This window comes from Macaca thibetana, chromosome 7 (genome assembly GCF_024542745.1).
Source record: "Macaca thibetana thibetana isolate TM-01 chromosome 7, ASM2454274v1, whole genome shotgun sequence".
Taxonomy (NCBI): domain Eukaryota; kingdom Metazoa; phylum Chordata; class Mammalia; order Primates; family Cercopithecidae; genus Macaca; species Macaca thibetana.
In genome coordinates, this window is record NC_065584.1 from 94,979,043 (window position 1) to 95,002,240 (window position 23,198).

The window sequence follows — 23,198 nt, forward strand, 5'->3', positions numbered from 1 at the left end:
CTGAAGCTTCAAGGGTGGGAGGGGAAGGAAGGCAGGTGAGGTCAGTTTCCAGAGCAGGCTTGCCTTTCAATTGGTGTCATTTGTTGTGTCCATGGGAATCCTTCTGTGAGCGGAAAAAGCAAGTGGCTGCAGGCTGGGATTTTTACCCACGTGTTGAAAGAAGATAGATCTATAAAAACAACAACAACAACAACAACAACAACAACAACAAAAACATAACCTGAAGCCTTGTCCCGAGGAAATGCTGACCTTGGTCTAGATCCTTATGCAATTTAGAAAATAAGTGTGCCATATTCTGGTGAAGGTGGCAGATGTTTAGCCCAGGGTTTCCCTTTTGTGTGCTATTTGTGGAATCTGTATTTATGGACTTAAGGAATCTGCTATACAAATCAAAGGATGGCTTGATGAAAAAATTTGCACAACGATGGCAAATGTCCTAGTGACATCTCCCCTTCTCCCCCAGCCAAATCTTCTGGTGGAGCTGCCATGACAGGACGGCTGTGCTGTGCAAGCAGAGAGAAAGTCAGTCCTGGTTAGCACACATTTGCTTATTAAGAGCTGGTCCATAGAGTGCATCTTCCTTGTCAGAGATATCCTCCCTTTCCCAAACCAGGAGCACTGTTGAACACATATCAGCTTGTGTCCTCTTTTATCTAAGGGTGGTATGAAGGAAATGAATCTGGACTTCATGTTGACTCCCCTCTGCAATTGGTTCAAAGACTAAATTCCATTTCCCTACCTTAGCTAGGTCTTGTAGCATCTCCAGCACAATACGAATTTGCTTGTAAAATAAAGACAAACACAAGCTTGACAGAAATGGCATAATCAATCCTTGGTATATTTATATAGAAGCCAAGTGCAGCTCATGGATGATTGCTTCATACTTTATTTCTTTGCTTTTCCAAGAAATTCTGATAAACGTAGTGGGGCAGTTTGACATCATCTGGGCGTGTCCCTCGCATATGTCTTGAAAAATAATCAGTCCCAAATTAGGTCTGGTGAATATGAAGAAAAAACAGCATGGAAATCTAAGAAGAAACATCTTTAGACTAAGTAATGATTGGCATTTTATAATATTCATTTGATCAATCCCCCAAACTTTATGATATGTGTATATCACATTAGTTTCCTGATAGAAAGTCTGGTACGAGGAGTCAGAAACATTTTATAGGATGAACTTATTGGTGAGGTTTCCAGCCTCAGTATGCAATCCCCAGACACTAAAATAACTTGGGACCCATTCAAATATTCTCAGTAACACATGAGAAATGCCAAGTTCCGCAGAGAACGGTGTATGTTACATATTTGTTGAATATACATCTTCACAGCAATATGGTATTCCATTTATTAATTCTGTTTGCTGCAGATGGCTTCATTATGTGTACTTTATTTTAGTGCCTAAGTAAACATACAGGAAGGGTATGTAAGAAATTCTGAAGATATCCTTAAACAAAAAGCAAAGACTGTGTAATGGTGTAGGAGAGCCTGCTGAGAGTAAATCTATTCTAAAACGGTTTGGGGAAAATCTCCTAAAAGGCCTTGAGTGTGTGTGTCTCCTTATTTGTGATGAGGTGGAGAGTTTGAGAGGGAGTAAGATACTAATCAATGAGGCCGTAATTTGCAACAGCAATTACAGTGATTCTATTTTTCGCACAATAATTGCCACATGTTGACTGTGCAGATGTCCAAACACATGGGAGTACTTCTCTTTCTGTAAGACAAATGAAGATTTTTACTTTGTTTGGTAAACGTGTCAAGATTTATCACTTTAGTCATGTGCCATACATTAGGGTGTTTATAAAATATGGCTTTCTGCACTCTTGTTATGTAGTTTTATGATTTCAACAACATGACAGTGAGGAAATCAATGTTTTCTGGATTCAAATTTGCCCTAAGTCTCAGAGTGGACTGTGGGCAGCAGTTCAGTGGTTAAAAACAAGAAAGCAAGAAATCCCCATCTATCTACCTATATATATAGAAGGGGATATATATATACACACACACATACACATGCACACATATATATAGGTATATATATACACACACACATATATCTAGGGATATATATACATATGTGTATATATATGTGTGTGTGTATATATATGTATGTGTATGTGTATGTACGTGTGTGTGTGTGTGTGTGTGTGTGTGTGTGTGTGTGTATGGTAGCCAGATGAACATTCCTGAGTTCCTCTCCTCCATGCCCAGGAAAATGATGATCAAGTAGAATAACATTGTCCAATAAGCTTTGACTTAAAGAGGCCTTGGGAGTTGGAGCTTCCAGCTTTTCATTGTAGACTGGCCATAGTAACTATTTCCAAAATGCATGGGAATTGAAGAGAATATGAAACTCCTGTGAGATGCATAGATGAAAGTAAGGGGCAGGTTCTGAGGAAACAGTGAAAACAAGTCCAAGATAAGCCCAAAAATAGTACGTCTGTTAAATCTGAGGACAACATAAAACATTTCATAAAAATACAAATGCTGCCTTTAGTCCAGTGGCAAGCCAAAACTTGTCTGTTAGCAAAGAACTCGTACTACTTAGAACTCATACTACTTGTCCTCTTTCTTGGCCACAAACTAAGCTAATCTGAATTTTGATGGCTCTTCTAAAACTCGCTAAATCCACAAAAGCTATGCTTTTTAAAAGAATCTGAAAACACATTCGTGAATTAGGAAGATGGTAATTTACACTCTTGGCTTAACATTTAGGCAATAAACAGCAGGAGTAAGAGCAGGTTTTTCGGTCTCTTAGCTGCACAAGAAAGCTTGAGATTCAGAGAAAAGACAATGTTCTAAAATCTCCCTGGATCTATGACACATTAATTTTCTGCATTGTCCTAGAAATGAATAACTTCACAAAAATGGAATAGGATTTTTCTTGTAACATGTGGAAGGAAGAGAAAATTTGTAGAATGGGGAAAATAATACCATCCTGTATTGTCTCATAATGGTTTCTAATGTAAACATCATTTTTTTCTCAATCAGACTATAAAATCCGCAAAGGCAGGGGAATCCTTTGGATTCTCTTGTATCTATCACACTCCGAGGCATATGATTGATATGTATTACTTATGTATTGGTGTAACACACACATCAGTTTTGTTAAGTACTGTAGGTTTATCATTTAGCACAGTACCTGGAATAAAGTAGGAACTTACTATGTTTATCAAATGGGTGAATGATTGAGATTCCTCAGGCCAGGGCAAAAGAGCCATGGCACATTGGAAACCCTGATGATGGATGCATATGAGCAGTTGTGGACATGACCCAGAAACATTTAGGCTGTTGCCCAAGAAAAGACCAGAATTTCCTTTAGATGGCATGGTATGCGTTATGTGACAACTCCCTGGCTGTGGTTAGGACCACTACAAGGCAATATTTCAGTGTTGGACAGTCCATTTGCTTTAAGGCCTCAGACAGAAAGTCAACAGAGAGTTCAGTGCTATTGGCAAATGCCAGGCATTTGTGGCAGCCGCTGAAAGCTCTGCACTACCCTCTGAAGGGCCATCCTTGAAGATTTGGTTTTGCCCCACCTTTGTTCGTTCCTGCTCAGATAGTTACTTGGGAAATGCTGCCCAATGGCATAGGCACCTTGGTAAGCTTCCCCAAAATCTTCAGGAAAATTCTTGTAGCGTGTGCTTGCTACAGAGTCGTTGAGTGGTTCTAGCTTTGGAAAACAGTGCTTGCCTTATAAAAAAATCAGTTTGGAGGAATGGGATTTTAAAACCAAGCTTGGCTGGTGCTATGGCTCATGCCTGTAATCCCAGCACTTTGGGAGGCCGAGGTGGGTGGACCACTTGAGGCCAGCAATTCGAGACCAACCTGGCCAAAATAGTGAAACACTGTTTCTACTAAAATACAAAAATTAGCCAGGCATGGTAGTGCACGCCTGTGGTCCCAGCCATTCGGGAGGATGAGGCAGGAGAATCGCTTGAACCTGGGAGACAGTGGCTGCAGTAAGTCAAGATTGCCCCACTGCACTCCAGCCTGGGCAACAGAGTGAGACTCCATCTCTAAATAAATAAATAATAAACTAAAACAAAACAAAACAAAAAAACAAGCTAAAGAAATAAGATGCAAGGAATGACTGAATGCTCAAATCTCATCTAATGCAATAAGCCCAAGAATTTTAGGGCAATTAATGGTAATTCATCATTTTTAAATATTTGAAAAATCTGTTATCACTACTGAAGAGAAATTTATTTTTTAATGTATGCATCACTGTGATGTGAAAGGAAATTTCCGAAGAGTCATAGAGGTAGCAATGGGTAATTTCTGGGAGATAGTCTTAAAAAGAGAATTGGTTTTCTGTTATAGTACTTTTAAAATAGAAAGGATAGATGAAGCTAAAATATAAGAATAAAAATGGATTTATTTGTTATTTTACCCCCATCTATCTCTAGTCTCTACACAGATTTTTTTTTTTTTCAAAAACCAAGTATACAAATACTCAACAGATGGGCAAAGGCAGCTTTAAGGAAGTTTTAATGTAAACACCTGCCCTTCTTTTCTGTGGTGCCCTCACAATTTATGTGTGTTTCTGATAATAATGGGAGCATTCTTGTTTGGGAGATATAAATTCTCCCGTTCTAAAGTAGAGGCCGTTTTTTTGTTGTTGTTTGTTTTTTTTTTTTTTTTTTTTTTTTTTTTTTTTTTTTTTCCCCTGTAGATTTTTACTACATTGAAGGACCCTGGGAAAGATGATACGACTCTTGATGTTCGAGGAAAAAAGTGATGAATTATTTTGGATTTTCTAACTATATGCATGTTTTCCAAAGTTTTGAAGAATGTTGAGATGGTGGAGGAAAATAATTCAGATTTTCCTCTAAATGCATAAAAGAATAATAAATATCTCTTCTTGCTAACTAAACAGACATCATAAACAAATAAACACTTAAACTGTTCAACAACAAACAAGAGAACCCACTACTATTCTAACATCATCCTTCCGGATACCAGCAGTTTTTCCTGTTAGTGTCTAATACCATTTCGTGAGATTTATGTGAATCTTGTATTTTAAAAAAGATTTATAAGTTGTTCTCTACAAGAATTTTATCAACTAGAAGGGGCTACTTTTACACTTCAAAATATGCATTTTTCTTATATTGAGACTTTGTTGCAAAGAATCAAAACTCTTGCATTCGAGTTTTTTTGACAGTTTGCCTTTTTGTTTCTGAAATTTAAAATAGCCATATAAAATCTCCATGGAAGCCATAAAGATGTACCTCTTTGGCTTATCCCCTTTTTGGTTGGCATGCCATTGTGCTTACAGTTGGGGGTGGAGTGTGCGTGGTACAAAAAGCCATTGCTATCTTTTATCAGACAAAGAATGTAAAGAAATCCAGGCAACTTCTCAGTACAAAAGCCTGAACTCTGTGGCCTCTGGGGCCTAAGGCCCAGACAATCATCCAAACCTAGATCTTTCCTGTGAACTGATGCAGGGAAGATCTGAGAAAGGACACAGATTGTGCCTTTTAGAAGCAAAGTCTGAGGTCTGAGGATCTAACAGGTTCTAGCTACACAAAGAATAAGGTTGAACGCTCCTTCTCAAGGTAACTGAATAAAGGAAAAAGTCAGCAGTAGAGATCTTAATTCTTTAAAATTTAAAAGCTAATTTTGTGTCTTTTAGTCAATTTCCTGCACAGGAAGGAAGAATTTATTAACTGCCTTCTGGTATTAAATGGAGTGCTAATGGGTAAGTACAACAATTCAACAGGTGCCAAGTAGATATATAGAGGCATTATATCAATATTAATCATAATGCCTTGCAAATGCATTTGTAGAGTGATAGCTTTTTTTCTCCCCCATGGAGTTTATTTTGGGAACCTGTCTCTCTCTAAATACTAAAATGGCTGCTATACCTTATTCTGGAAAACAGAATACTGTACGGTTTTATTAATTAATTCATCCTATGGAAATGTTATTGCACAGTTCTAAGCAATAGGGAGGAGGAGAAGTCAAGTGTTCAGATTTGTAGAAAATAATAATAATTAAAACAGTTGAGGGGCTGAATCAGATTTAGGAAGAAATTTTCTCATTTGAAATCCAAGTTTACAACCCTAAACCGTAAACACTTGTATAAAATGCATCCACAGAACTTGGAAGCAACAGCTTCTCCACAGCAAAAAGATGAATGTTCACTGTTTTATATTCTCTGTTCTATTTTTGTTCTTCATCTTTTCTTTAGAAGTTTAGCCTGATTCAGTTGTCAATAGGAACAAAACACATAAAGCTACAAGTTTTATATAAGTTTATAGAAAAAAGAAGGCCGATAATTAATGCTACTCTCAATGAACTTGTTTAGATCAAGCTGTTCTCTTATCTGGATCAGGTGCCACTTAGAAGAACAAAAGAGATTTCTTCTATAATAAGTTTGATTTAAAACCACACAGTGGGGCCCTTTAGTATTTCTGCAGAAGGAATGTTTTTACCAATACCCCACGCTACATCCTACTCCTGGAGTTGTTCTTCTCTACAAGCCACTGAAACTCATGTTCTTCTTCCTAATGGGAGGAGTGATGTCTTCAGATGGAAATCACTAGACCTTTGAATAATCCCATTTTCTTCAAGGTTTAGTGGGGGATGTGGGAGGAGAAAAAGTCATTTATTCTTTTCTGTTGTTCCTCTCACATTTCTTTGAATATTGGAATTTATCTCAATTTTCCTTTTGAACAGCTAACCCTTTTTCTTTGTTTATCTTTCATGAACAAAAAAGATTAGAGGGCGCTTGTAATGGAAACTTTATTATTCAGTGAAATTGGAATCTCAGGCCTGATCAGAGAGGGGCATGGAGAAAGAGAGTATCATGAAATTTTCAAATTATGGAAAAGTTGAGAATGTGAAAACTAAAGAAATAAAGGCCTACCCTGATCAATATTCATGTTTCCTCTATTGAGGCCACCATTTGGAGACATGAAATTAAAGAAATAAAGGCCTACCCTTACCAATGTTCATGTTTCCCATATTGAGGCCACCATTTGGAGATATCATTTGGAGACATTTGGCTTAATACACTTAGGATGTAGGGAGGAAGAAAGGGTGAAAAGGGTTTTAGGTCATGGTGCACATCCCTAAAGACCTAGAGGCTCAGTTAAATTTCTTCCTCAGACAACCGTGTTGTATAATAACAGACACCAAAAACAGAAAACATTTAAAAAATGGTTCATGATTACGCATACCAACTCAAAGGAAACGACAAACAATTTTGTGAGGAAGCATCGAAAAATGCAGTGATTACAGTGAACATTTCATCACAAACCTCTCTTTTCTCAAATATAGTATCAGACCATCTTTAATGATTTTATGTTTGGAAATATGACTCTATTTAAGCATGACATTTTAATTCCTGAGGGAAAATGTCTCTATGTTGTAGTATGATAAGTTAGAATCGTAGAACTCAAAGTTCTGGAATTGAAATTAATATGAAGGACTTCTCATTTGTACTAAAGATATAAAACTTCAATTTGATTTATAAATATTCTGCTGCCTTGTTAATTAAATATACAATTTTTCAAAGAAATATTTTGCTGGTGTATTCTCCATCATAATATTCTTGGCATAATTTTCTAAACTAATGTTTAAATAGATGAATTAAAGCCATCTTTAACATCATAGCACTCACTCTGGAGTTTTCAGTTCTTACCTAAGAAAAGCTAAGTTTCAAACACTAAACAAAAAGAGAAAAGTCAAGCAGGAAACAAGTACACACACACACACACACACACACACACACAACACAATTGTTCATCCTTAGTTAAGGAAACTTTTCTTCCGACTTTCTAATTTCTAACTAACTAAAGTGAAAAATAACAAGCTTACAATGGAAATAAATTCAACCAAGTAGGAGGAATTTGAGAAGCAATAGCAGTGGTGTATAAATTACATGCACACGCAGACACTGCCACACAGATATAAATAATCTTGTTTCAAATGGGCCATAAAGTTTAAATTACTTTCCACATCAACAAAGTAAGACCAGGAAAAAAAATACTAAAAACAAAAACAAAAACCCAACTAACCTTGGTTAAAATAATACTGTGACCCTCTAAAGAAAACACAAAAAAGTAGTAGTTGATAACTTAATGGCTACCCTGGGTTTCCATAAACATGTCGCTTTTAACTTTAAAAACACCATTGGCTTCTAATTTCTAAGAGCTGAGAAACAAGAAGACTAAGGGTAGACTCCTGGATTTCCACCTTCATGTATCTTAAATTGTTAATTCATGTAATATAAAGTTTTTTTTAAGACTCTGACCATAAGGACACTAAATATCTGCATAGGAATCAATGTGGGTCCCACTAGTCTTTTGAATTATGATAAAAAATATGATTAAAACTTTTCATACCTGTTGAGTTTTCACAGTATTCAGGCACTCATTTTTATAAAATAGTAAACAATTGGAGAGTGTTTTAAACTCTGAGTTAATAAAGCAATAGCCTTAAAATCTTGCATTAAAATCACAAAGGCAATATATGATCAATTGAGGAAAAATTGAAAATGCAGAAACATGAAAGAACAAAGGAGAAAGAAGAGGAAGAGAATTCAGCCATTCTACTTTGTTTCTCCTACAAATTTGTGTGTGGTTAAAGGAGGGATTATCTTTTACACACACCTATACACCTGTACATAAAATCATGTTCATATTGTTTTGCAACTAGATCTTTCAGTTTATATTATTTACGTGAATAAATGTTTATGCCATTTAATAAACTTACAGATATTATTTTTGTTTAGATAAGACTTCATTGTATGCTTTCTGTACTTTCTGCATGTAATCTAATATTTTTGTAAACCTAAGTTGTTTTCAAACTTTTGCTGTTGTACATAATATTGCAATGATCATTCTTCAACCTATGTTTTAGTGAATATCCCCCATTTTTTTCCTATAGAATACATTCCTAAAAGTGAAATTTCTAGGTTAAAGAATGTTGTGCTCTGAATTCTTCAACCTATGTTTTAGTGAATATCCCCCATTTTTTTCCTATAGGATACATTCCTAAAAGTGAAATTTCTAGGTTAAAGAATGTTGTGCTCTGAAAAGTTTCTATCACTTTGTATCATCACACACAAAACCTCACTGTCTTACACTAACTCCAATCTGAAAAAGTAGAAATTGTAACAAATTAGTTTATCTTTTTTGACTTATGACATTTTATCTATAGTCACAAATGTACTGACCAAGTACTTGCCTAGTACTGAACAGGACTTGTACTGACCAAATGCTGATCATTTTCTTATTAAATTGTAAGACCATTTTATTTATAAAGGATATTATCTTTTGGTGGGTCAAATATTTTGAACATTGTACCTAGATTTTTATTTGCCTTACATTTTCTTACAGTGATGTTTTAATTCAAACTTTGTTTTGCTAGTATAGTGAAATCTATCAGTCATTGTTCCTTTGGTTTTCTGCTTAGAAAGAGTTTACTCTTGCAATAATTATAACGAACATTTACTGAAAGCTTACTATGTGCTCAGAGACATGTTCACTGAGTGAAAATAATTATTCATTTTTTTCTTCACTTTCTTCTTTTTAGTTAGATTTTAATATCTCTGGAGTTTATTTCGGTAAATTATATAAAGAAGGAATCTAACTTTATTTTTTGCCCACTGATAGCCAATAAAACAGGATTTGGTGAATAATTCAATTTTTCAAAATTGAATTTGAAATGCCACCTTTATTATGCATATTTTAACAGCAACATGCAAAATAATCATGGCATACATGACATTCTTCTGTGAGCTGTGAAGCTAATATTGTTAATTTTAATTTTTAAAAATAAGCATACATGTTTATTACTTCCATTAATAGTATGGTTCTTAGAGAAGTTCATGGATATTAATTAGAAACTTAGGCTTCCTTTTATAACTTAAGTTGCAATCTCAACTCTCAAGTGTATGTAAATTTCAACCGAATAATATAAAATAATGCTGACTAGTATTTTACTGTAAAAATTATAACTAGAATCAGTAGCATAAACCTTGTCCTAGTCATTCCAATGGGACTCTACCCAGTGAAAATATTGTACACTTATGTTGCATATCAAGGTATTAAAAAAGCCATCGTGCGAATAATACCAGCTTGAATGCAATTTATAAACCTTATTTTGTGTGTGTGAAAATACTAAAATACTTTATCTCAGATGAAGAATTAGCTTCCTGTCAGGAAAAATTTAAATTAAGACTTCTTGGTTTACAACTTGGCAAAATCACATCTGAAACCCATTTTTTGAAGCTCTATAAATCAGCGGAGCTTAGCAGAGTACAGTTTTGTTGTTATTATTGTATGTGAAAATATTTAGATCTAGACTGGCAGTGTTTCCCAATCGTGCCAAGTAAAAGCAATCACCTAGATATTAAATTCTGAAAAAATCAAAGAATATAAATGCACAGAAAAAAAGAACCTGAAGCACTATTTCTTTCTAAGAGTATGAATGCTAAAAATAATTGATGAACAGAATCTCTAGAATATGCTCAACTGTATCTTTGAAAAATATAAATATTAAGAGAGTGAAAAACTCTTTTTAATCAAATGTCTACCCAGGAGAACCACTTTTCTTAACAATATTTTTTAAATACAAAATATGTAGAATTTTTCCTTTTACTATTTTGCTTTTCTGGACAGGAATCTATGGATTTATTTTTGGGAGGAAGAAGGGTTTGTTTGTTTGTTTGTTTACTTAGTTGAGAACTCTCTATATACGAGCCCAGTTATATGTGATGCTTTTGCCCGAGGGTCCTTTTGCAGAATAAAACTAGAACAAGCACACCCATTGCATGGATGGCTGCAAGAGAATCTATTTCACATCTATTATATCATAAGTGGAAAAGCAAGGTTTCCATTTTATGATTTCTTACTCTATAAAAAGTGGGTTCTGTCATTTCAAATTAAAATCACATTAACTTGTGATATATTCTAATAAAATCTCTTGGTCAAAAGAATTGTGCATTGTATTTTCTTAGAAGCAGTATAATTTATGAGGTTAAAGCAAGCACTCTGGAACGTGACTACCTGGGTTTCCGCCCTTGCTTTGCCATTTACTGTTTGTGTAGCATGGGGAAATTATTTAACCTCCCTGGGCCTCAGTTTCCAAACCTGTGAAAGGAGAGTAAAACCATACGGTTGTAAGGAAACTTGAAAGGCGTTAATATATATAAAAGAACTTGGAACACTGCTGGGCACCTTTTAGGTTCCAGAAAATATACAATTATTCCGGCTTTCTAACTGTAAATGACACAACTTTTAATCTTGGCTTTTTTAGTCTTTTGTAGTTTTGAAATTGACAGCAATAATGTAGCTAGACTGTGCTGTTTGATCGAAACAGAAAAAAAAAAAAAAAAAGATCTTAAAGAAAATGACATAAGATAAGCCATGTCAAGTCATCTGATTTAATGCCTCTGACCAAAGTCCCCAAGCCCCTTTTGGTATAATCTTAGGCTAATCAAAGCCAGCGAGTCATCAGACCCTTGGATAACTGAAATAAAGTCCTAAATGTGACTTTATGCGATAACATAAAAATGGAAAATTTGGGGGTTTTTTCCTTTTCTTAAAATAATATCGAAGAAAAATAAAGTAACTAGACCATATTTTATTCCTATTTAACCAAAAGATTAGCACAGTGGGTTACTGGTTTTCTTCTACTTTTTAAAAAATTTTCCATTAAGCAAATTCTTTTAAAACAAATTTGAACTTTTCCCATCCCAGTGATTCCCACGGACAGTTGGCAAAGAATCCTGGATAACTTGCAAAACTGGGATTTTTTCCAGGCATGAGTAACTTGTTAAAAAGCCACTATTTCTTTAATACTAACAGTAAATAGAGTTCACATCCACATAAATCCTCGGTGGCCCACTGGGGAAAGTTTTATATGTATGTGTGTGTGTGTGTGTGTGTGTGTGTGTGTGTGTGTGTGTATGAAATCTTTTTTTTTTATTCATAAAACACTTGGCTCTCAGCATGTCTGTTTATATTTCACTTCTTAAAAATAAATACACACGTTTATGCCAGTTGAGGTTAAAAGGTATCCTTTTTCCAGTTGCCTGCTGTGTGCCAATGATTTTATGATGGATGAGTTTAAAATACCTGGCTAGAATTCTTGAAGAATATTTCCCTTCAATTTCTTCTATTTTTTTTAAAGTGGATAAAACTTAATTATTATGTAATTAAAATACATGTTTTCGTGAAATTTGATTTTATTGAAAAAGTTCAAGTAAATACTTCCAGGACTTACAGGAAAAACAAAATGTATAATTTTAAATTCAAATAACAAAGTCAGTTTTGTTTTTGAGCATTAGGATGGAGTGTATGGTAACCTTTAGCAGTTACTATGAGTATAAATCTCCATTTTACCCATGGATAATAAAAGGATTTTCCCATTTAGAAGATTTGTTAAGGGAGATGTGCTTTAAAGTTATTATTGTAAAAGTCTGTTGTGTAGAAGTGTTTAATGAGGCAGGCAGAGGTTAAGGTGGACTTTGCAAGGTCACATAATGATACAGGGTGAGTCAGGGACTAGAACTTACAAGGGGCATTTCTGTCCCATATCATTTCCCAGTGCTACATCTATACCAGAATGTCCTATAATTCTCTTTATCTGGGTGTTGAACAAACAAACTTCTCTTGTCTTTGCAGTGCTGGACTGGGTATATTTTGATAACAGGCAGTCCCATGAGATATCTTGCATTTCCTGCTTCCGGTCAGATGTTCCAGAAGAATAACTTCTCTACATATGTTTTTGCATTTTTGATCACAATCCCAGCTGGAATCAGGAAGTTTGGAGGCAGCATGGAAATGGAAACTCATTGAAAGTCATAGCAACATTGTTTTGACTTTCAAAAATATTTAATTTTCTGGTGGTCCTAAAGGGGAAAAAAAGTCCATGTCAGCTATTATCTACTTAAAACTATGCTACTACTAGAGTTCCTTAATCAAGAGACATTTTTATTTAAAAGAATGGAGTCCTTGTTATGTGGGAAAAGATTGCCCAAGGTCAGGTACCCAGCCACAGAGAGACCTGAGGTTGGAACTTTAAAAATTCTTAATTGAGGGCTTAATTAAAACAACATTAGGCATTATCACTGGCTTCAGTTACTTCTTGTGCTCATATAAAACATAATGTCTTATAACTTCTCTGATGAACATAATGTATTTAAACAAAGGAAGAAGGAAGAAATAGATAACTCAGTCTTCTCAAAAAGCTTAAAGATGAATTATTGACATTTTTTTAAAACCATTCTAAAATAAATACTTCTCAGCTTCACTTTGCTTGTTTGTGGTACCTTTGCATACAGGTTGTCTAATTAGGATTAATTGAAAATGTGTATGGAGCGTTTAGATGGTAACTCGTCCCTAAAATGCGTTAGAAAATGTGAACCACTTCACTGATGCCCTTTTCTTTTTGGTTACTCACCTTAGAATGTAGACCTGATACTTTTAACAAACTGGGATTTTTAGAGACATCAATAAAACACTTTACCTAAGCTGCAGCTCATTCTGTTGTCTGGCAAGATTCAGATTGAAATAGAATAGGTAGAAGGTAGGTTTTCCTGCTAATTTCTACCACCACTACTTACATTATTAATGTTTTATTAAATTTAGATGCACACATAGGTTCATTGTGGCACTATCCACAATAGCAAAGACATGGAATCAACCTGAACACCCATCAGTGGTAGACTGGATAAAGAAAACGTGGTACATAATCACCTTGGAATACTCTGCAGGCATAAAAAAGAATGAGATCGTGTCCTTTGCAGGAACATGGTGGAGCTTGTGGTCCTCATCCTTAAAAAACCGAATGCAGGAACAGAAAACCAAATACCACATGTTCTTACTTATAAGTGGAAGCTAAAGTTGAGAACTCATGGATACAAAGAGGACAGCAACAGACACTGAGGCCTATTGGGGGGTGGAGGGTGGGAGAAGAGAGAGGATATGTGTGTGTATATATATATATACACACACATATAGTTATTCCTGAAATCCTGACACATTCTCCAACTGGGGAGATCTGGCACAATTGCTGTCATTTTGTTTCAGGCAAGCTGGAGAACATCAGTGGAGAAGTTCCAAGTATTCTCTCTCATTCAGCCCCTTTTCTGTGGTCTAAGTGAAACTTCAGGAAAAGTTTGCTTTATTGTTGTTGTTGTTTGTTTGTTTGTTCTGTTTTTGCCTTTGTCTTTTTGATATCTTTTTCTATGAAAGTTCCAAGGTGTGGTCATTTTTGCTGTTGTTGTTGGTATGGACCACATAAGAAAACAACCAACATTTATTGAGGATCAACGATGGGTCAGCTTCTTCATATCCCTTGTCTCATGTAATCTCCTAGCAGTCAAGTGACATAGGTGTTCTTATCCCTGTCTTTTATTATGGGAAAAGGGAGGCTAGTTGTGGTTAAATTTGTTCAAGTTCATGGATACCATATGGCAAAGCTAGATTTCAAATCAAAGTTTATGCACCTTCAAAGACTGTTCTTTCCTCTGAATTCCCTGCCCTTCTGTTTCTATTAAGGGGTGGTATTCTGAGCATCTATCATCATAGTTAATAGAGCAGAATTCTCCAAGAGTAAAATCCCCCAGGGCAAGCACACACTGGAATGTGGTTTAAAATGCAGTTGGAAGGCATTTTCAATCAATGTTAACTTTCTTGGGTGGGATAACTACTTAATGTAGTGAATGCCCCTGCACTTGAAGAGATGCTCCATGAAGGGTTTAGATGTGCAGAATTTGATATCTACAGCTTACTTTCACATGATTCAGCACAATATTAATCATTGGTGAATCCAGCTGTTAGGTATTTAGGTGTTCATTGTGCTAATCTTCCACAACTTTCATAGACTTGAACATTTCCAAAATAAAAAGCTAAGGGTAGGGGAAACTTTTGTTCATTGTGGATAACAGAAAATTCTAGTCCACTCACTGTGACCCAGGGCATCAACTTTCCTAACTCCTGACTTTCCTATGTCTTCATTTATAATCAATGTTGACAATAACAGTTTTAAAATTCTAATTTATAGAAGACAGACTAGGCAAAAAGATGTTCTACTGTTGGTGATTATGAGTTTCGGTGTTGTTGACTATTACAAACCAAAATGTTATGCCAGATTTTGGGATCCCTTGAGTAGTAGTGAAGCTATAAATGGGGTTCATGGGTACTACTAAAAATGTAGTTTTCCCTGAGCTTGGGACTTTTTGGTTGACTGTCTGTTGCTACCTAGGAACATATTTGAGCTTACTAAATGCTGAATTTAGTTAACTGTAGGACTTCATGAGCCCCTGGGGCTTTCTTGGGATAATCATTCATACTTATGAATAAAAGAGTAGAGAAAAAAGGGAGATGGCTTAACACATAGAGGGGATATTGAAGAAAGTGAAAATGTGAATCCCATTTAGTTAAGCACCTACTATATACATCAGGTACTATATAGCACCTACTATATACAGTAACTATAAGAGATTTTCTTCTTCCTCTTACCTTCCCTCCTCTCCCCTTGTATCCCCTCCCCTCTCCTCCCCTCCCCTCCACTCCTGTGTCTTCCTTTTCCCTCCCTTTCCCTTCCCTGTATCCCTTCCCAAAGTAAGTACTTATAATACCCCTTTCATAGGGTGAGAGGTTGAGATTCGGAGTTTTAGTAAAGAACAGTAAACTGTGGATTCACTTTCAAAATCACTGGGTTCCACAAACATGTATTGTGTGCTTGTTATGTGTCAGGCACTGGTGCCTGCCAACAAGGTGATTGTTTATCTAGTAAGAGCGATTTTAGCTTCAGAACCTATGCTTTGAAGGAAGGGAGAAAGTCACACAGGAGGCACACATTTATTTGGTACCAACTATACGTGAAGCATTAGATAAGCATTTTAAAAATATGTTTAGGTCAAGCTCATTGGGATGTGGTTACAGAAGAAATAGAAGATATAATCACATTGAGCCCCTCATCTGGGTGAGGAAAGACACCTGACACTGTTAAAAAATATGGGGATTGAAAGGCAATGGCACTGGGAGTCTGGGTACCGTGAATCTAGTAGCATCTCATCTGTAAAGACCACCGCATCTCCATGTCTTTTAGTCCTCATTCAAGATGTCTTATAGACAGACCTGAGGAAGGTAATAACACAGATAGTTACACCAGAATATTTGATCAACAGAGCGTGCACAATCAATTTGTATGGAGAATATAGTTTTGTGCAGGGCTGATGTTCATGGTGGACCTATGCACTTTGAAGAGTTCTTATCTCAAAGATGGGGGTAGTGAAATACGATGCCAAGGACAAGATAGGGAAGATAAATAGTAAATTATCTGGTCTTGGGAAGCTAAGGCACAGATAGCAGCTCTCCTAGGAGTCTTCTGACTGAATCTCTTTGGATCAGGTGAACAACATGGATACCATTTAAGTGGGAGGGTCCTGGAATCATGGCCACTGTCTTGGAAATTCCAGCCAGCTGAAGGATGGAGGATCCTCATTGATATTTAAGTCAGAGTAGGCAAGTGCAATCAGGTGGTACCAAAGTGCATGTGGAACGTGGGTGGACTGGAATCCCGTGGTGACACTCTGAGACTTCCTGGCTCAATCACTGTGCATGCTGGCCCAGGTCTCTTCAACATCCTCCCTGTAACATAACCCCACATCTTATGTTACTGAATTTCATGGCTCCTACTTATCTCACTACGGCAGAGCTTTGCCTTAATTTTCTTAAGATTATGTACATCCCTGCCATCTATTTTCTTTTCTTTTTATCTTTATTTTTGTATAAAAGAAAGAGAGATTGGGACATGTTAAAAAGTCACTTCAGAAATACTGACACCACACCAATACTTTCCCCTTTATACAACTGAGGATTGAAAGAAAACTAGGTAAACTATTACATGGCTAATTAAGAGCATAATAAGGCCGTTTGTTACTGATATGAAATAACTTTAAATATGTATTGTTAAAGCAAAACAATGTATCCAATATACATATACACACACATAGTCTTCATATACATATATACATTTGATTATTGCATCTGAGTAAAAATATCTCTAGAGGATTCACAAAAATATTTATAGGATAAGAAAAGAATGAAATGAACACAGGGTAAAAGGGTAATTGTTATTGTACTAGCTTTTGAAATGTGAATCAAATGAATGTGATACTTACTTTTTAAAAAGTGAATGTGATACTTATTCAAAAAGTAAATAAAATGCAATTTTCTTGAAGTGAAATAATTAAAATTAAAGAATGACTTTATAACTGCATAATTTCTGTTTTTCTATTACTTGAAATTTTCTTATGCTATACTCTGGAAAGCAATTGAAATAATTATAATAGTAAAATATTTTACATAGTTTCCAGAACTTTCAAAATACTCATTAAAAATGGTACCTCTTTATCAGATATAGGTTTACTTCTTTTTTAAAATAGGTCTTCCTTTTGAGATTTTTAGGTCCTACACAATCACAGCATTCATCAGATGACTGGAGATATTTTCCCAAATACTGGTGAGAGACTTGGTAACGGGGGAAACTGAATATAAACTTAACAGAATACTTTCTGTTCCAAGGACTGGCACTCAACTGTAATTAATTTCTAAGCTATTTTTGCCAAATTAGTGCAGCCACTGTACATTTTTAGCCTCTTGTGCTATCTTGATATCCTTTATGCCATCTCAAAACTATTTTTATACCATATATTATTAAAAAAAATCCAACTTGGGTATTCAGTAGGTTAAGATGTGTGAGAATAAAGCTTCATCCTCAGCAGATGCCCCACTTAGGCAGAACAATCTAATTCTATTTAATTTAGTCACTGGCACCCTCGCCTTTTCCTGTCAAAGTGAATCAACCTGAGTGCTAATTTTTGAAGCAAAACCTCTGTGATCATTTCACTCGTGATTTAATCCAGATCTAACCTCGGGCCTTTAGAGGTTCAAGGTCAATGACCCAATTTACTCTGCCATCCGCCTCTGTATCAGTAACCATTGTTATGCCTTGCAAGACTTTTACTACATACATTACTTCTTCTGTGTGTAGTCTCAACAAATTATGCGGGCAGTTAAAGGTGATTCCAGATTGCGACTGAAGAAACTTGGCAAGAGGTTTTGGCTTCTCTGGCTTTTGGTAAACACAGCAAAAATGGTATTGAATGCAATCTTTGCCTCCATTAGCAGAAGCCAACGAGGAAGAAATTAATTAACTTTCTCCAATGAGAAGAAACTAGTCATTGGCATCTTTGCCAATTGTAAACTAATTGTTCTACAAACAAATCCCGGAGCTTAAACACGCCATATAAAATTAGAAAGGAAATAAAGGTATGGGTAGCACACTAAATGTTTTTACAGATGAATAAACATACATGAGCTCAAATCTGGGCCCCTTATTTTACTTTTTTTTTTTTTTTTTTTTTAACAACTGGTGTTTCTTTGGTCTCCTTCAGCCATAGCAGTTAATACATTTTGTGAATTTCCTTTTATGTTTTAAATAATTTTTCCTTCCCTAGTGTCTCACCAGCACATCTGCCGGGAGCAGCAGGCACGTTGGAGAAAGTCTCCTTAAGTAAAGAGCTATCCCAGGGATGCGCCGGCCCCACTCGGGGAATTGCTGCTCCAGGGCTTTACCCCTCCCAGGAGGAGTTAAACTGGGTTTCTGTGTCAAAGATGCTGAATGAAATTGGGGGTGGAATTGTTAAAATTGGAAATGACCTATTTAACTACATGCACATTCCCCATGACTGGTATAAACACGTCCAACTTTCTAATTTTCTCATCAGAATGAACTTATCATAGACTTTGATGCAGAAAGTCTTTTTAACAATGCATTAAAGGAAAAAGAACACACATGATTGATCTTTATAAATGTGTAGACTCTTTATGACTTCTTATTCTCTGTCTTAATATTAGGAACACAAAGATGGCTTACATCCCACTGAAGCTTAGGGGAGAAAAAACAGTGGGTTGGGAGGTGCTAAGACAGATAATAGGAAAGAGCTTGTAAACTAGAACAATTTATTCTGGCCCCTTTACAGATCAGAAACAGAAAGCATAGTTATCTGATAATTACAATAGAATGCTGCACTGTAAGTTACTTGCCAAATTCCATTGCTCTGTGTGCACGGTTTGATTTTTCATAAAATTTCATACTTACAAAATCACATAATAATTTTTATTTCACCCTTCCTAAATCAGTCAATCGTCAGCTATAAATCTAAGGAACAGCCCAAAAGTTACTGCTAAGGAGTGTTAACTAGTATTCCCTATGTACAATGTTTTAATTTTATTAATAAGACCTATAAATATCTTGGTATCAACTTATTTGTGACTTTATGGAACATATTTTCAAATGCCCTAAAAACGGAAATGCAGAGATGAGGCAGAGCTGATTTAAGCTAAATCCGCTAGGAGGCTGCTGTAATGTATTCTAATCACACTTGTTACTACTAGATGTGGATGTTTCAGGTAGAGGCCTCTAACATCTATTCAAATAGATTCTGTATTTAGAACTTAAAAACACATAACAAATTTTGCATTGACTACACACAAATAAGTGTTTCAGCTAAAACTCTTCAGATCCGGTATGAACTTCACATAGCTTTTTTTTTTCTTTCTTTCTTTTTAACGAAAGAATATTTTGTTTTTAGAAAATAGGAGTACTTTTCTTTTTTTTTTTTTGGATATGTGACCTTTAACGAAAGGTCGTGCTGTGTATTTCAGCCACCAAGTATTGAGAAAATTGCATTAACAGTAAAATAATATTCTTACTGCCAAGTGTACAAATATTCACTAACAGCAATCCTATTCTCCAAGGCCCCGAGCAGTGCTTCATCATGCTAGCATGGTCACCGTGACAGAAGGCTTCCCTGAAATCCATCAGCCCCTCTGTCATTCACAGCTTTCTTATTCAAACCAGCCCAGTGCCCTCACTGGCTGTCTGACCCGTGGCCCCAAGCCCTGCAGTACTCAGTTGGCAGGGGGTTCCTCTGGGACCTTCTGTCCTGGCTTGACTGGTGACTCTCACCATTGGGATTGCTGTCCATGATTTTTTTTTTTTAGGACAGAAAGTAGGGGACTCACAGAAAAGCTGTCTCATAGGCTAGTTATAAATAAGACTAATACAAACACACATATGTACATTTATTTATATTTACAATGAGTTTGATGTAAATGCAATGAGATATGTATTTTTCAGAAAAGGTATGTTCTTTGGGAAAATGCTATTTCTTTATGGAATTTATTTTTAATCAGGCTACAGAGAAACTCAGGTAAAAGTTGATGATGCTTATATGCCTCAAATTCTATTTGTTTTACAGGATGAATACCCAGTAGGCTTAAATGAGGGTATAAATAAATAGATTACTTCTCAGTCTTCAACTGAATGAAGAGTGGAGTGATGAACTATAATATAATGTTATTTTATAAGATTTTCATTGGTAGCCAGTACATTCAAGTAGAACCTTTTAAAGTGGAGCCTTTGATCTTTTTCACAAAATTCAGACAGTTGTAATGGTTTGGATGTGTGTGTCTGTACATGCTTTTATTTTCTTTCCCTGTGCTGCCCCAACTATGACTGGGAGGATCAAATCCACGGCAAGTTCATTTCTGGGCCAGCTCTGCCAAATTATATGATGTGAATTGATGTCTGCTAGGGCTTAGAACAGCAGACCCTGATTTAAGTTCCTAGAGTTAACTTGTCCACAACTCTTGGGGTGAAAGGCCAGTTCATATCCATTAATTAGTCTAATCCATCTCAATCCACTTTATTTTATACCTTTCAGGGAATATAGTTATGTGAGATTTATTTGGATAAAGTAATGCTATGAACACTCAGAAATACAACCATTCCATGGAAAATGATTACTACCTAGCTATGCTTTAATTTTGTCCCCAAGATTAGAATTTTAGAAGGTTTTTAATACAGATTCTTGGTGATAATGAAGTAACTCTATGTGAAACAGCAGTGGGCAGGTTATTCTATGGGCACTGAACCAAAATATTAAAATCAGTTAGAAAGGTCACATGATTTTGTTAAAGACTAGGGCAGGCTAGAATTCTGGAAAATAATTTGTCTTACACGAAACGATTTTCCTTCCGTTGTGCATGTTCCATAAAGTATTAAATTTCAAAACAAATTAATTCATGCCTATGAGTTGAAATTTTTACAATTTAGACATTTAAATACCAGGGTTCCATTTAATGGTATGAACAGGTTGTAGAGATTTGTTAATTTGAAATTCCATTTGGTAACAGATGCAATAACTTGTCTGGCATTAAAACTGAGTTTAAGGTAATCACTGCACTTGCTCTTTTGTTCTAAGTGTTTTACAATCCTTAATTCACATAAAACATCTGTGAAATTTAGTTAGCAGTGTGGTGAGTAAAATTTAATCCCTGTTTTTATACCAGCGTGTTCGGAAACATGCTTACATATATTTTAATCTTGCTTGTGTGAAAAATACATGTGGGAATCAATGGGAGAGAGTTTTAGTGATATCCTAAACCTTTAGGGCAATAGAAGATTAATGTGCTAACAGAATTAAAACTATGCCAAGCTGAAGATTCTTTCTTTAATTGATTTTGACACCAATTGGAGGAATAACTGCAGAAACAAATGAAAATTTGGAAATTATTAAGTGGCCAAATACGTCTTTGTTTAAGAGAACACTGGTTTCTTTTCTATGTCATGGATTAAATATAGGCAAAGAAGTTCTTTTGTGGACAACATTCCTGTTAGGTAGGAATGGTGAGTTGGTGGCAGTGCACAACTCTCGCCTTCTGTATCAAATGGAGACAACATTAACCAACCCTGCTCTTTCCAGGCCTGGAGTCAGCCCCAGTTCCTTCTCAGCACTTCTCAGCACTGCACCCTGGCAGCCGTCATCAGCGACGCACAGTTATACACCAGCAGGGTCTTTTGTGAAGTTCCTTTGGTAAGTGATAATAAGGCAAATGCTTTAGAAACATTTTCCAGCGTGCATGTAATAGAAAGGTTAGCATTAATAAAGCTACTGGAGAATTTGACATAGAAGATGTTTCAAATAAATTTCATCTCCCCACTTATTAATTTGGAAATGTTTATCTAGTACCTTCTATCATAAGGCACTAAGCTAGACACTGAGAGAGATATGCACACACACTAATTCTTTATGCCCCAGCCCATTCCACAAAGGATTTAAATTTGTTCATAAATATGTGCACATAGGTGTACATGTATGTATGTATATATGTATGTGTGTGTGAATATAGGATGAATACAAATAATGGAAGGACTTCTGGTAAAAGAAAAACTTAGATAAGAAAAAAGTTAGGACAGAATAAGACCAATATGCAAGGTATAACTTCCATAGGGATATTACAAAGTTGCTGAAAATAAACAAAATTTTGACATTAAATTTACTTTTGAGACATCCAAGCAAAGTAGGAAATGTGATCAGTTACAAAGATTTGTAAGATAACAGGCTATTGGCTAAAACCAAGTGGAAGAGATTTTGCAGTTATTGAGATGAGAGGGAAAATTGTCCCATGAATTCTCAATTTGAAAACACTGTGCTATATGATAGGTGGGAGGCTTGCCAACATCTACACAATAATTAAAATATTCACTTTGATGTGACCATTCATTGTATGGTCCTTAAAGTATTCCAGTGACCTAACATCCAGGTAAAATACAGTAAAAGCAAGTGTGTGAATAGGTAAAATATTGCAGGAAAAAAAATCTAACTCTCTTTTCATCTTGCCTGAACCTACTATAAAATTTAGAAAAGTGCATTTAAACCAAACCCCATGGAAGTGATCATTCTGGTGCATGTGGGAGGTGGTGGAAAATGACTCTAGGGAGTAGATATCCACACTCCTATTCCCAACACAGGGACTGTTGTTTTTCATTCGTGTTACACATGAGACTTCCGAGTAGTGCACCTCACATTAAGATATTGGATAAGCATAAAAGAGAGCAGAGAATTTCAGGAGGCCATCCTGGGTAAAGACCTGAAGTACACATACCATGTGGAGCTGATTAAAGGAACATCTTAATGCCTTGACAACTAATCCTGTGCTGAGCGGTGGGAAAGTTACTTAATCGTATGATGGCTATGTCCTCCACCTCAGCCTAGAGGAGTAAGAGTCTTCCTCAGAAACTGTTCCTAGTCTGCTCCAGATGGAGAAATTGTTCCTCAAGGCCCCCAGGGTCTACCTTGCAACACAGTTTTCTCCAGGAAGCATTAT

General features: G+C 35.8%; 1 protein-coding gene and 1 long non-coding RNA gene across 2 annotated transcripts in view; one reads left to right on the forward strand and one right to left on the reverse strand.

Annotated features, from left to right (window-relative positions):
• Positions 1 to 23,198, forward strand: part of LOC126959367 (NF-kappa-B-activating protein-like) — a 135,913-nt gene that overhangs the window by 42,572 nt on the left and 70,143 nt on the right. The window contains exon 2 of the mRNA XM_050798303.1: positions 21,794 to 21,904. Within this exon, the coding sequence (XP_050654260.1) occupies positions 21,794 to 21,904 (111 nt within the window). The remainder of the gene's footprint in view (positions 1 to 21,793; positions 21,905 to 23,198) is intronic.
• Positions 12,261 to 23,198, reverse strand: part of LOC126959375 (uncharacterized) — a 44,930-nt gene continuing 33,992 nt past the window's right edge. The window contains exons 3-5 of the long non-coding RNA XR_007727510.1: positions 16,388 to 16,610; positions 16,014 to 16,097; positions 12,261 to 12,862 (exon numbers count right to left, since the gene is read on the reverse strand). This is a non-coding gene — a long non-coding RNA (uncharacterized LOC126959375). The remainder of the gene's footprint in view (positions 12,863 to 16,013; positions 16,098 to 16,387; positions 16,611 to 23,198) is intronic.